At 40.7% G+C, this 15,678-nt stretch overlaps 1 protein-coding gene and 1 long non-coding RNA gene across 9 annotated transcripts in view; one reads left to right on the forward strand and one right to left on the reverse strand.

Annotated features, from left to right (window-relative positions):
- ANKRD46 (ankyrin repeat domain 46) overlaps positions 1-2,053 on the forward strand; it is a 19,252-nt gene extending 17,199 nt beyond the window's left edge. For all 8 annotated transcript variants that reach the window (XM_083822615.1, XM_083822616.1, XM_083822622.1 and 5 more), the window contains exon 4: positions 1-2,053. In XM_083822615.1, the coding sequence (XP_083678741.1) occupies positions 1-217 (217 nt within the window). In that variant the 3' untranslated portion in view covers positions 218-2,053.
- The window catches only part of LOC310893514, a 59,505-nt gene continuing 45,539 nt past the window's right edge, over positions 1,713-15,678 (reverse strand). Inside the window, exon 2 of the long non-coding RNA XR_014579047.1 lies at positions 1,713-15,678. This exon is cut by the window's right edge and continues 41,480 nt beyond it. This is a non-coding gene — a long non-coding RNA (uncharacterized lncRNA).

The raw sequence follows: 15,678 nt of genomic DNA on the forward strand, positions 1-15,678 counted from the left end.
TGCAATGGAAAGCCATTCCCTCCTTAATCCAAACCTACAGCAAGGGGAAGGAGTTCTTTCCAGTTTCCGCACGACATGGCAAGAGTTTGTGGAAGACCTGGGCTTCTGGAGAGTGCTGCTCCTGATCATTGTCATTGCTCTGCTGTCTCTTGGAATAGCATACTACGTTAGTGGGGTGCTTCCTTTTGTAGAAAATCAGCCTGAACTGGTGCACTGAAGCAAATGAAAAGAAGCGCGCTGCTCTTTTCCCTGTTGTCGTCTTATTTTGAACATCTTGGAATTTTTCTCTTGGTGCAGGCAGTGGCAGCTGTGCATACTGTTTTCCTTTTATCCTTAGCATTAACCCCGTTGAAAGAGGAATTAATTCATTTCAAGTAAAACACTAAATTCTAAAGCATTCCTAACCTACCTCTGACTTATCTCAACTTGCAAGCAAGATGTAAAGGTAATCCTCTCTGTTGATAAAATACTGTGATTAGAAAAGGGTCTTTCATAAGGCACATTAAATTCTTGAGCATGAAAAATGTAACCTAGCACAGAACCAAGTTTGATTTGTAATCCGTATGAAGAGAGGTAAATCTCTTCTTGCATAATTTCGTGTGCTTCAGTTGAAAGAAAAATACTCTCTTAAAGGTTCCCTAGAAATCGGAATAAAATAACAATGCATTCTGATATATAGACAGTAATAAGCTCTATGTTTGTAGTTGTTTTAGTGCCTCCCCCTAGTTTCATATCTGCTCGTTTATAAAAAGAATGAGAAATAGTTCAAATCTTATTACATCTTTAATGTATAGATCACTCCTTTATTTATTAGGTTAGCGTAGTGTTTCTTCCCCAGATTAAATTGATGTTGTTAATATCTGTCTGGAGTAATTTTTGTAGAACAAAGCTGGTTGTAGTGCTTTGGAAGTAAAATTGTTTCAGCCTCTAGGGTGAAAATTTTGCCTTTTTGCTGGAATATTACTAAGCAAACCTTTATTTGTAAGGGTGGATAAAAAGTGATGTAGGTGTTCTGCTCTGTATATACCAATTCTGTAAGACCATTGTCTTTGTGAAATATGTCATGAAGGATAACTCTTTTTCCTCCACAAGGACCACACTGAACCATGCGATTCTATCCTTTTCACATTTGTGGAAAGGACTTGATTGACTAGAATTCCTTTCTAGAATTCCTTTCTATTTCAATTGTTTTTAGACATCACTTAAACGTTTACAAAGTATTTTCTGAGTATGCAGAATAAAAATATTTAAAACGTTAATATTTAGGAATATTGTATGAAATGAGATCCTATCCCATTCTGTACTTAAGCTGTGAAATCCTTTATTTAACTTAGGGACATGTATCAGTTAAACACTCTTTTATGAAGGCTAGGATGGATGATAATACACAGTAGTTGTAGGTTTTTCAAATAAAGCGGATTCTCTCCTTCCAGGCTGATCAGATATCTAACTCCCTTAGTTGCCATTGCTTTGAAAATCCTCCAAAATTTGAATTCTGCAAAACTAATGATTTTTTTTTTTTACCTAACAACTCCAAAATTGTTGCTAAATAGTATCGAACATTTACAAAATTATAAATTGCAACAAGTTTTGCTAGAATTAATTATATCTCTCTGTTCTGCTACCATGTGCATTTTTCTTTCTTGTGTATGGGTTTGAGTGAAGAGGATTGTTGTCTTTGTGTTGGTGTGTGACAGGGGCTTCACTAACGTGGGTCCCATTCTAAATTGCATCTGAATAATTCTGCATCTCATTTTTTAAGCTAGACGTTAATGAAAAATACTTCCCTAGCAGCTGGAAAGCCTTTTAAAATAAACAACAACAAAACAGAGCATACTCTTCTTCTGAATATTTCAATTACTGTACATATGCCTGTGAACAGAGAAATATAAACTCATGCCTAAAATACATTTACTTTTCTGGATAAGTACATTTCTGTTTATGATACTCTGTATCCTGAATAATTGCTGTCTTTCAATATGTATTCTCTGCATAATTTGTAATTGTGTTCTCAGTATGGGTGAATGCCGGAAATAAATATATGTAGTAAATATGTTTGGGTTTATCATTACATTACGTTGTAATCCTATTTTACTGAGGATTTTTTGATGGTTTGCATTGATAGTAAGCATTTCAAAAGGAGGGAAGGTCTGCCCCAGAGAAATGGAAGCACACTATTGACTTAAATGAGGTTTTAGAGCACAGTTTATTTAGATTTGCCTGCTTTATTTTCAATGTTGTTTTCGCACCGCTCTCTCTCTCTCTCTTATCTCAGATTTCAGGTATTGAACGTATCATCTAAAGGCCCCTTGAGATTTAAGACTACCTATGAGGGAGGGTGCAAAATAAAACCAAGAAAAGCAATCTTGATTGTAATGACTGCTACTTTCTGAAATACCGATGTGATAAACATCTGACAAAAAAGAATATACCTCTGTTATGGAAAAAAGGACAGACATACCTTTTAATATGTCTATAACATTAACAACTTCCTTTTCAAAGGTTGATTCTAAAGAATGAATTTGCCTCCTGTACACTAGTTTTCAAGGAATACAATCTGTCTTTCTCACAGGAACAGAAAGAGGACCTTAACTTACTTCCTCTCAAAGTCGTCATAGGGAGTTTCACAGTTTCTGCATAATGACATGAATCAGTTTAGATTGTCTGCAGGTCAGTAAGATTTCCTTTATTATTAATTATTATATCTAGATACCTTGATCAAGGAACTCCATTTTGGTGGGCACTTTACAGATCCAAGACAGTTTCTTCACTCAAGGTGTTCTCACACTAAAACAGAAGAAGGAAGTGAGAGAGAAAACAATCATGGAGTGATTAAGTAATTTTTTTTACAGTGTCGTAAGACAACTTGGAGAGCAAGATAAAGTAAACGAGTGCAGAAGGGAGGCAGTATGACTACGCTGCAGTATTTCATACTAGACATGCTCTGGCACTATGAGGTGTATCGTCACGAAAAGCTCATATGAGAGGAGGAACGTGGTTTCATTTTGAAGTATTGAAGCAGAAGACCTAAGAAGTTCCTGGGTCTGCAGCTGATCTGAGCTGATCTGGAGTTTGAGTTTTGTGTTGGTCAACTAATCTCTCAGCCCGTTTTTCATTTCTTGAGTAAGGAGAAATGATCAACTCACCAGTGTATTGTAGAGGGGCTAGTTAGCTCGGTAGCTCTTTTTCTAACCAAAATATTTGTCAGAGAAATGCAAATGAAGTAATTTGGTCAGAAATTCAGTAACATCATTGTGTAATACTGTGTAATCTACAGAATTTCCAGGTCTAGCAGATATTTAAAATTAACATACATTTTAACATTAACCTTGAAGTAAAGTCCAAACAAGCATCTTAAAGGCTGTGATTGGATCTGCTTAGATGCAATTGCCTCATGATACCCAAAGCTGACTTTTAACAGAACTGATTTCTTCCTCAGTTGACACACAAGGTAATTTCTGAGGCCAGTTGTTTCGGACATCGTTCCTGTTTCTGAAGCCAGTTATTTGCTAAATTGTCACTTGATTCGTATTTCTATTGGTGATTAAAATAAGTTTTAAATGATCTGAGAATTCTTATGTTAGAATCCTTTTCCTTTGTTCTGCTTTCTTTTCTTCCATTTCAATATTAGTCTTTGTTAATTGGTTACTTGGGAAACACTTTGTGAAATTCAGTAAGTGATCCATAATGTTGCAGAAATTTTCGCCAATTGTTACTACATTTCTCATTCCTTACGTTGGGGCTTTCTAGAAGAATTCAAGCACTGCAGAGTTTAATAACCCCGAGTTCTCTGTAAACACGGTAAGTACTGAAATACTCTTGAATCATAAATCTCAAAACTCTTAATATTATAAAAATTGTTTATGGTGACAACAGAGATAATTCTGTACAAACACTTGCAGGTGGTATGATACATGTATTGTCTTAAATGTATTCAAGTATTTGAGCTGAATTAGTGCTTCCTGGCATCTTTTGTGCAGCTCTTACAAATGCTTCAAAGGACAGACACATTAGTGGGAAACAAATGCAACTTATTGGTAGTTCTTTACTGTTTGTTGCTGAGTGAAGTGTTCCCAGGGTCATGCTGCCACTGAAATCCGAGATGAAAACTCAAAGTCTCAGATTGACAGTGAGATTAACTGGTGCGGTCTGTGCTCTTACGCAAAGCAGAACTGGTGCTCTGATGTTGCAGCTGAAGCAGTTTGTGTGCAGAGCCCTGAAAAATCTCTCCACCGTCGGTATTCATAGTTTGTAAACCATTAAGCTAAGCATTAAACAACCATTATTTCCTAATGTCTGTGATGAGACAAATTTACTGTTCTTCGTTAGTGCCAAGGGTATTGGAAATCTATTGGAAATTGCCATAACTGAAAAGAAAAAAACAGAATTTCTGCTGAAGTCAAGGTATGAGCAAGTCACTCCTGTGTCTTCCAGTGACGTGTTCTTTCAGTTTGCAATTTTAAGCTGCCTTCTGGGTAAGGAAAAATTAATAGATGTTTAGAGCAGAATTTGCTGTGTGGCATGATTTGCAGAAAATAGGAGGGAAACGAATGCAATGAGCCGGGACAGCAACAGGGGAGGCAGGGCAGGGTGATACCGTTATGAATCGCTGCTTAGAAGCCAATCCCAGTGCCTGTAAGAAGCGCGAGGAGGGAGCAGTAATAGCCTCTTAACAGGGAGAAGGATTTCACTGGCTTGTGATAGCACCCTTTCGTAGTCCTGCAACCTGAGCTGGCCTTTCTTGACTTTCAGTGTCTGTAACGCTGCTATTTCAGACAGCTGCATGTTTGAGTGTGTGCCTGCATTAACAGCTGCTCGTGGGGAAGCCGTGCTGGTTCCTCTTATAGAAGAATCCTTCTGCACATAGGTTATCAGAAGTTTAACCAACTGTGAACAGAAGCTCCTTGTAAAACACTATTTCTGCTCTATTAAATTATGATTGTCTAAATATCAGATGGCAAGAATGCAGATGAAGGATCGAGTATATGCAAAAATATCTCATTTTCCATTGCCAAAGAAAAAAGATAACATTCTCTTAACACAAAGCAAGAAGAAAATCATGGTTAATTTGTTATGACCTGTAGAAGGTGAAATTCTCATTAAGCCACCTTCCCTAGTAAGAGGAGTTTTTCAGGTAACATTATAACCTCTGGCAGGTAAGTTTTCTAGTCGAAAGGGTGACAGCCTTGCAGTGGTGTGAAGGTAGTGATGTTTAAAGACTGCTAAAAACGCTTAAATGTTAAACAGGCATGAAGTCAGTTGTACAGGCTTAATGAAGCATACACATTGAAACAAAACTAAATAATAAAGATAGCTGAATTCCGGGAGGATGTGTGAAATGCTGTGTGCTCTTCCCCATATCGTTGTCTCCTTGCAGGCTGGATGCTGGCCTTGTTTGTTTTGGTAGAGATACTGAAGTATGTAGACACCCATAGGTTTAAGCTGGCAAGAACAGCTTCTGTAGTGGGCACAAATAATAATGAAGTATCTTACTAAAAATCACGTCAGCTTGTATGAGGACTACTCAATCCTGCCAGACGTGTTTTGTTACAGAACTGGAGGTTTTCCCATTTATGGTACTGGTTTGAGTCCTCGTGGCAGTTGATGAACACCAGTGGCTAACATGGGGCTTGAACTGAAGGCTGTTTTCAAAATCTTTAATTACAGTAGAAGTCCAGGCTTTTTTCTTTCTTTCAAAGTTCAAGGAACTTTTATTTAATCTAATGTTTACTAGAATTATAGCCTGCAAATGTTTTCAGATAATGAGCATGTGTGTGTCCATACTCTGCACTCCTGTGCCAAAATGAGGTTTCAGAACAGCAAGCGAGGCCTCCAGTGAGATCAGTTTGAAATAAGTCTAATTTAAGGAATTCTGGTTTTTGTCATTTCTCATCAGATTGCTGTTTAATCTACCATCAGCTCACTTTTTATTCATTGCACTGACTTACTAACCTATTTTCTTGGTCTCCACGTACAGTTTTGGGAAGTGTAGATCCTGTTACCTGCCTCACAAAGTGGTGCTTCACTGACCAAGCTCCATTAGTTTGACACTAAGTGAATCCTTCAGTTTTACAACATTAGCCAATTCTCCTTGGTTTTTAGAGTTATGCTGATTTACAGAGTGATCAACTCTTGCTGGTATGGTACAGTTTGTTTAGTTAAGGACTCGGTTTGCTTGTCCAGATACTGTGTGAAATGCAGTAATGGTTGAGGAACTGTTGGCGTTGGTTTTAACTGGTCCTCCAGAATGCCTCTGCGGATAGAGCAGACAGCCTGAGGTTTAAAAGGAGATCTGGCAATAAAGCTAGAGAGGTGTCTATTCCTTACATTTTCAGGCTTTCCAGGATCCTGAGAATAGCATTCGAAGTCACTCTGCCAGAAGGACGGTATCTTCATAGAAGATCTTGGGCTTTATATATGTTCTGAAATTCAAAGGTATAAAGTTTAGAAAGCTCTTTTCTTCCTCCAGGCAACAAGCTGTGCTTCAGTAGAGCAGTTAGGAATAAGTTATGCCCATCCTTTACATGCATTTTTAAGCCAGAAAAACAATCTAACAGCTAGTCAGTTTTAAGGCTTAGCTCAAGTCAAGGTACTAGGCCACAGACTTAGTTTCTCGCCTACACCCAGCCATCTCCAGCTTTGTTCCTGATGTGCCTTCCTGCCCCGTGCACTAGTGCTAGCATGCATCTGACCCCAGGGACCTGGCTCAGGAGCTGTGCCAGCCAGCCCTACCAGAAAGTTACTCCCACTCCCCCAGCATTCTTCCCAATTCTGCTCCTCCCCGTTGTTTCATCTCCTGCCCTCCACTCCATGCTTCTATTGTGTTTCACCTAGGCTTGAGATCACCCCATTTCTTATTTGCCAGGAATTCTGTTCATAAAATACATTTCTTCCCCATAACGTCTTGCCATCTCCGTTGCTTACAGTACTCTCTTCCATCTTATTTGAACCACGGTCCTCTACCAGGTGTCTCCGTTTGTCTGTGCTGAACATTCTGTGGCGGGGAAGATTTCATATTTTGAAGAGTGGGTTATCGGTCGGCTCCAGTTCACCAGTTCACAGCTGGCAGTGGCACTCATGTTTTTCATTTACACTTTCCTGTAATAACGATGCAAGAGCTGCAAGAGCTTGCTGTATGAGCCTCGGTTTCAGTTTTACTTCCTTTCTCTGATGATATACTTGATTCTTTTGGTACCTTCACTAAATCAAACTAAGTCCAGTGGGCACTGGAACAAGCTCCCTGGGGTAGTGGTCACAGCACCAAGCCCACAAGAGTTAGAAGCATTTGGACAATGCTCTTAGACATTTATTTTTTAGGTATTCTTGTGTGGAGCCAGGAGTTGGACTCAATGATCCTTGTTCCTTTCAACTCAAGATGTTCTGTTCTATTTAAGAAGCATTCTCCAAAAGTTTACTAACTTGCTCATGAGTTAATAATGGTATTGTAAACAAGAGAGAGAGATCTAGATGACGATATGCATACACGTTTCTCCTATGAGTACAGGTACCAACAATAGAAACAAAACACCATTCAACTTCTTGGTCAGGTTGATGGCTGGACGTGATGATCCTGAATGTCTTTTCCACCCTAAATGATTCTGTGATTCTGTGCTTAGTTTTCAGCAGAAAATGTCTGAATTGTGACCTGTGGACAAGCTGAGCTTGCTTTAGGTCAGTGGATATGAGGGTTTAGTGTACCACCTACAAGGCTCTCTGGATAGTGGCACTGGATGGAGACCAGACCCTGCTCCATGGAAAAGAGTGTAGTAGCCTCTGAACTCTTCAGGCTACAGCAGCAGCACAGGTCACAAGAACAGCACGCAGCCGTGCCCCAGGTTTACCACCTTTCCTCTGGCTGTGGCTCCACGTAGTTTTATGCTGGCCATGTAGAGGACTCTGCAATAGCCTTCTGGGGTGGACATACACCACTGGAGATACTCCCCTGCCGTTGCAAGACTTGTGACATAGCACAGAGTTGGTCTCCCAAGGCCAAACCAGATGTTAAGAGATGGGATCCACGTGGTTCCCAGTTACTGGCAAGTGTCAGCTGGTAGAACCAATTGTTTTTTTACCATGGGTTATGAACACGCCTCAGCCTTTTCAGCAGTGCCCTGGCACTCTGCAGAGGAGACATGGATGCAACCTGGTGAAGCAGCGGGGAGGAGAGGAGGTGGAGTCAGTGCTGTGCAGTCTGTTATCTCTGTATGGCAGGTCTGGGGTCACAAACCATATGTGAGAGCCAGTGGTGCACAAAACAGAGTGTATTTTCTTCATGAAGAAGTTGAATGTGAGTTTCTTCCCCTATTTGTTTTTTTTGGTTGGTTGGCTGGTCTTGTTTTTTTGTAGGCAAGCAAAAGTAGGATCTGAGGTTCAGTGCAACTTTGTGGCACGTGAAGGAAGAATGCTGAAAGTAATGGATCAGAAAGAGTAAGGGAAAAGAATCGGAGAGAGAGATTAGCAACTTCCTTAGAAACTGCAGATATTTCTGAGGAAAACTGGGCAGACGTGGACGTACTCCAGGCAAGAAGAACGGTTTTGGGGAAAATGTTGTCATTTTCATTCTTCCAGACACAGATAGAATCTAAGTGTCGTTTTACCAGAGCTCTTGAGATGAGAAAAACATTCCCAGTTTTGTAACAAGAAGCATATGCAGAACTGGAGCTTTTCCTCTTGACTAAAACTGATAAGATTTTTATTGGGAAAGTTATTTGTAACATCATTTAAGATGTTTATTTGTACTGGGGCTTGGAAGTCTGTGTTTCTGAAATGCTGCTGTGTAGCACAAGTAGTGTCTGGTTCTGACTTGACGCACACAGTAAGTTTAGAATGTCAGGTTCTAAATTAAGTATCAGAATATGTGATTTCTGCATCTATTTTTTATATTTGGGTATTGGATCAGGCGCTTTTTCAGCTGCTTGACTTTACCCAAAGCCAAGTTCAAATAAGGCCATTCAGTTCTTTATTCTCTGCTTTCTGTTTTTTGCTTGCTGATACTTTTTTGTCGCTTGAATCTCAGTCTCTCTCGATGCACAAGGAGGATTGTTGTCAGTACTTAAATTAGAATCTGCCAGCAATCCCAGGTTGGGATTTATTCCACGACTTAAGTTATGCAAGCGTGAATTGGATACAGCCAGAGGAGGGTATGCGGAGCAGGCTGTTCGCAGCTTGAACTTCTCCGTGTGTTAGGGCCTCTGCAATCCCATCCTGATTGTGCAGAGCATTGTGTCGGGTGGGACATCTCTCTTCTCTTCACCTAGAAAAGGAAATGGACTTTTTATGGCTGGAAACCCCTTACAGAATGGAAATGAACTCTTTATTCCCACTACAAAGCCGGATGCCAGGCAGTCTGGTTATAGTATTGTCATGTAATCAACACTTTATTTCACACTCATTTTGGTTACTGTCTGACTCAAAAGGTCTTTGAAACTGGAGGGACAGTTGTTCCATTTAATTTCCTCAGGTTTCTGAAAATATTTCACCTTTAATAGAAGTTAACATTTAAACTGATAATTTGTACATACAAATTGCTCCAAAACTGAGGAGCAGCCATATGTAGCATAGAGGAGTAGCATAGAAATAGTCTCCCAGAAGGTGTACTAGCAGTATCACTGCTGCTTTCTTACAGTCTTCTGTTTGCCAGGATCTGTATGAAAGAGAACAGCTCTGGATTCTATAAATTTTAAAGCTATCTTGCGATAAATCTCAATAAACTTCCATTTGAAATCGCAGATATATTCAATTTTCTTTGTTCTGGCAATCTCACAACATAAAGCTGTTATGTCTGACTTGCAGTTTTGCTAAAAGCACTGTCAGCAATCCCCCTTGTGTTATTCTTGCACTCCTATTCTGGCTAACGTGCTGGTGAGTGTGACAGCTTAAACAGATGATGGCTCGTGGCTTTTGAATGGCAGAAAACATTTGTTTCTTAGAATTAGTGCTTTATCTGTACCTTTTGTTCTTTAGATTCCTCTTGTCCCTTAAGAGTTTGCTGGAAATATGCATTCCACAGTGAGTCAGCATGGCCTGCTGGATGGAGCAGAAGGCAGATTTGGGAGTTATAAATCCAAGTGATTGCTTGCTGTGTGGCCTTAGAAAACTTACTTAACCTCTGCTTCCCCACCAATAAAATCAGCATAACTTATAAATCTTTGAGTGATGTTGTCATTAATACGTGTAAAGCTACGAAACTGGTAGCTTGCAGGCTTTTTTACATGAATTGTGTTAACTGCACCCAATATGTGCTATGCATAATCTAATGACAAAGGAATGTATATTCCTTGATATGTCATTTATTAACCTAATTGTTGCTTCCTGTTCTTTCCTTGGCACCCTTAGGCATGCATGAATTGCAGACATAAGCTTTGATCTGTCATCACTCACCAGCTGAGACTCCTGCACCAGTGCATGAAGTCCCGTTGGGTTTGGTGGCTGTGGGCAAGAGCAGCTGGTGCCCAGAGATGATTGAGGTTCAGTACCATGGTGAAGTACAGAAGACCTCCCTGTTTTCATCAAGATGTAATGGAAATGGAAGAAGACAAAAATACAGAAGCTGAGCTCCAGGTGTCTGGAGTTTCCTGACGTTTTTAAGAAACATTCTTGAGGTCAGCGCCTCTGGCTTGGCTTCAGAGTAGGCAGAGTAGGAAGGATTATGACCAAGGCACTTCCCTTTCTTCTTTCTGGTGGATGTAGGGGCTCTCACATTTCCCTGCTGAGCAGGGAATCAGTTTTCATTCTGGAAACGACTCTGGCAGCAACAGGATGTAAGAGCTACAAACTCAGAGCTTTGGAAAGTCTTCAGTGTCATTTCACCACTCCTAGCACATCATTTAATGACAGCACTTGATGGCCAGGTCCTAAATCCAGCACCCAGTCGCAGAAGTCAGGCCAGATGTTGCATGTGTGTGTGCATGAAGCTAGGGGAGTGCTCTCCAGCCATGTCTTGGACGAGCTGTGGAGTTACTTTGCTTAGAGTGCTCCGATCCCAGTTACTCAGACTTCCCCAGGGTGATGATTAACTTTTAAAAGGGGGCTCCTTTCTTTACGGCAGCATTTCCAAGTCTTATTCTGCTCCCTGGATTGCCAGTCCAGGCACTCACCCAGGATCATGTCTCAAAGGTCTCATTCAGCTCTCACATGGCCCTTGCCTGCACCTGGTCCTCTGCGATAGAGGTTGGTGTCAAACATCCTCACAGCCATGGAGGAGGTAAGTAGTTTGTGGTTACCCAGAAAGAAGAGATCAGGAAACTTTGGGGAGGAAGGGAAGCAAAAGCAATCAAGAAACAACTCCCAAGACAGGAGGGAGGAAGAGAAAAGGGAACACAAAAGAGAAAAGGGAACACAAGGTCCCGATGGCAGGTAGTACTTGATGAGGCTTTATTTTGGCTGGACAAGTCCTCATTGTGTGGTGGTAAAATTATTAACATTTATGATTCGGGATGTCTGACTAAGAAATTTATCCTAACTGAAAGAACATTCCTTCCCACTAAAAGCAAACGTTCTGTGATTGTTAAGGAGATTGCCTTGATTTTGGTGGAGCTTTCCGTGCAACATCAGAGACAAGTCTCACATGGAAACAGGCTAAAGAGTGTTCTCAGAGCCACAAGAGGTGTAAGTAGCCAGTCTTTGAGCTCCTGCATAAGTTTTGTTGTTCCTGTTTTCTTTTGTGTTGTGCTTTATAAAATGTCCTTTATCACAGATTTTATCGCACTGGCTTGGGGAAAGGTCAAGCGTGAACAACCAGGACACCTCTCATCAAGTGTTTATGTCTTAGCCTCCACTGGCCCCATGGACCGCTAAGTGATCTGTCACTTCTTGATTGTTAAATTTAAAAGTAATAATTCTGATTTAAAAAAAAAAAAATCTCTCTCTACAATCAAAGGCTCATCTTCATTTAGAGCAGTTGTGTCCTTTGCATTCCCTTACTTGGCTGCTTGCTCGTTTTTCATGAGGATAAACATAGAGTTTGAGGGAATTTCCCAGGTGGAAACTCCCCGTTCTTTATGAGAACGCTGTGTGCGATGGTAACTGTCTGCAACAGCCACTTCACTTTGCTTTCAGGCCAGTATCCTTTTTATTAGCTTCACTGTCTTTCTCGGGAGGAGGAAAAGGCTGAGAAGAGGACTTACTGGCCCCTTATTAGTTGTCCAGATTCCAACCTCACTTTCCCCGCTGTAAATCCAGAGTAACTCCACTGAAGCAGTGCCATGACTCTAGCTTTTGGCTATGGAATTGCCACTCCTCATCGTCATGAGGCTCATCGTGCACCCAGATATCCGGCACAGATTGACGGTACTGTCCAATAAACAAAACCATTCCTTTCCAGCTGTATGAATTGTGGGCAATTCTCCAGCGATCCACAGTCCAGAAAAATATTTTCGGATATGAGCTGCTCATTAGTTCATCGGAGATATTTCCATGCTTTAGCTGGGCAGCTAGCTTAGAACAAGTAACTTATTCAGGGGGTTTTGTCTTTGCTGTTCCATGAATTTAAATATCTGGATATAATTAATGATAGGAACACAACAGGCCAGGAATCCTGAATGACAGTTACTCTGAATGGGGAAGAGATTGGTAAACTTACATTGCTTAAATGCTGTCCCTGGCAGACTGTAGCTTATTAAAACCCCATTAAAAATGTAGATTCCTCCACTAAAGATGAGATTAACGTTTTTTTTTATCACCAAATACTCTTCTAGGACTTTGTACAAGCTGTAAACCAACAAATTTCTGTGCAGTCGGAGATCACAAGCTCCAGCAGATTTTTATCAGAGCCACCCAGCTGCACAGTCCATGTTGAAGACAGACTCCTGTAATCTGCCAAAGCTAGGTTGTTGGGTTTGATTTTATTTTTAATGAACCAGTTCTAAAATGAGATATTTGCCTGCTTTTGCAAGCCTAGATGATGGAGACACTGCTTTGATTGAACTACATTAATGAACAGACTGAGCCATTCCAAAAGCTCTTTCAGTTTAGGTCCGCTCAGCTCTCTGCAACTTCAAAATAAATTTAGGTTTTAGAAGGGATGATTCTACAGTCTAATGATCGCGATCCTTTCCTAAGCAATTTTAAGAAAAATTGCCATAACAAGTGCAAGTCTACAGCCTGTTCCCTCAGCCCTTGCAGGTACAGGTACTGATGTGCTGGAATTCAGCAGCAGTGCTTGTGTTCATAAAAATTGCCTGCAAAAGATGTGCAAGGTCATTCTTAATGCACGGATTCTTGGCTGCTTGGTGAGTCTGGCTAAATTAAATATTGATTAAAATGCTCTGCATGCAACACCTTTAGCTTTAAACACTGCATGTGTTTTCTTTATATTGCAAAAATTAAGGTGTCCCGGAGTTTTAATAATGGGCTGCTTTAAGGACCAAGTCCTTGGAAGCAGGAAAATTCTTCTGAGTAGCATGTTGGAAAGCAAATGTGAAGGTAAAGCGAGCTCTCCATAGGGCTGGGAGAGCAGGTTAGCCATCTCCGCAGAGTATAAACCAGAAAGTCTAAATGAACTAGACTAGATTTGTCTTTCTGTATTTACACAAAGTAGAAAGCCGTATGACTCAGGGAAGGATTAATACTGCCTCACTGGGAACAATGAATTCAGATTCTTTGAAAAATAAAATAGAAATTCAGTTATGTAGTTCCCTCACCCCATTCTAACGGCACCCTGCCTCATGAGTTTGCAGTGACTGTCTCTGCTTTCTGTGCTTATTGATCATCTATATTACTCTGAAGGCCCTTCTGTGAGAAAATGATCTTATCCTGCAAAGTATACTTCATGGGTATTAAAAAGGGAAGTGATAAATTCTGTGCTGTTTGCTTAATTTACCTACCAGGTATCTTTTCTCCACCAAGCTAACAAGGAAGGACAAAGGCCAGCACAGGCTCTGTAAATCACAGAGTAGTTTCAGAGAGTCTGATGTGCATGAGATTATCATCACAAAAGTCTTCCAGAGACCTTGCAAGTGCTGGGTTCTTGAGAGGAAATGGCTCCCATTCTAACTAGTGGCAATAGAGTTTGAGGTTTGACCTTTTTTTTTAAGAACTTCTCCTCCCATCTCCCTTTTATGGGGATCTTTATAGTTACTATGAAAACAAAGATGTAACAGGTATGAAGGGAGCTTTGTAACACTGAGACAGCGGGGTGTGTGAAAACAAGATTTTATGAGTAGACGGTATTCACGTGCGTGACTGTGTATGTTCAAGAGAAATACGAGTCAAATACAGAAAGGATGTAAACATGGATGTGAATAGACTAAACCTGGCTGGTGTGTGCTGAGAAAGGAAGGAAGGAAAAAGGAAGTATAGCATGGAAAATCAGGGGCCAATTCTATCAAAGTCAGATTAGGCAAACAGGAAGCGAACAGACTCAGAGTTGATGGGGTTACTCCGGATTTAAATACCTGTTTAACTGAAAGCAGTGCCCGGCCTTAAGCAGTGACTCCACACTTCTCTATGTTCTCCCAGTTCTTTCCTCCGTACAATGTCTTCCCAGCATTGTAACGTGTCTGATTCACCATTTCACAAAGGTAAATCATCTGTAGCTTAGTGTTCCCCAGCTACGAGCCGGACCAGTTTGTGTCGGGCACAGCACAAGCATCCTGATCCTCCACAGCACGCAAACCTCGTTCAGACATCCCCGAGTGTTAATCACCACCGTACACTAGAGATGAGACTGGTGATGGCAAGGCTCAGTAATAATAACAGCTGTTGTATATCTTTGATAGGAGGTGCACCAGGAAGTGAATTGTTTCCGGAGAGATACCAGCTGCCACTACAGGTGTCCGAGCCACAGCCTGCAGAAGGCAGCAAGGTATTTTCTGTAGAGAGCACTGGGACTAACAAGACATGACACTTTTCATGCTACACAGAATGAAAAGCGCAGACCACAAAGCTGACCTTAGTGTCCCTCATTCTTTTAAAAGTATGCATATACGGCACTATGCTGTATGGACGATTTTTGTTTTCTGCCCCAAAAGTTACTTCGATCTGTTTGTGGCATTAATTTACAATCAACTTTGGGATTTCTTCTGAAGCATGCCATTCATTTGTGGTTTATATTTTAAAACATCACAAAAATGTTTGCAATAGCATTAAATAATAGCCATCACTCACACTATCCAGCCCTCAAGTACATGGTTTGCTATGAGGATTGTCGTGACACAGTATGCCATGACTCTCTCAGGTCTTTCTGTCCCAATGGCAAAAACAAGAAACTATTTTCCACCCCAAGATACACCCATTGGTACGTACTGCATAGCCATATTTTACAAAGCTTTCATTCTATGTGGCCTTTTATGATTAGCCACATCCCCATCATCCTTGAGTGCATTCTAGTAATGCCTCGGGGACTGTGTCTAGCGTCTGTCCAGTAGGGTTTGTTCTCCCACTGTTGCCATGTAGCCACGCTTTACAATTGAGCTATTCAAAAAAAAAAAAAAAAGGCTTTCTAGACAGTGTTTCCTGCTATTTTTCCTCAAACTTCCCTTCCTCAGATAACGCCTGTCTTCATTCAGATAGCCAAAGCAACTTAGCAGGCTACTCAGTAGCTTCGACACTTGCAGTTGCTGTGTGGGAAGATACAGACTTTTTTGACTCAAAATAGCTCTTCTGTGAACTTGTTTGCTATTGCCTTTTCCTGCCTCCTAAGACCTCAAGTAGTTCCCTGAGTTGGGTTGTTGGAAAGCT

This window comes from Anser anser (assembly GCF_964211835.1).
Source record: "Anser anser genome assembly, chromosome: 2".
Classification (NCBI taxonomy): Eukaryota; Metazoa; Chordata; class Aves; order Anseriformes; family Anatidae; genus Anser; species Anser anser.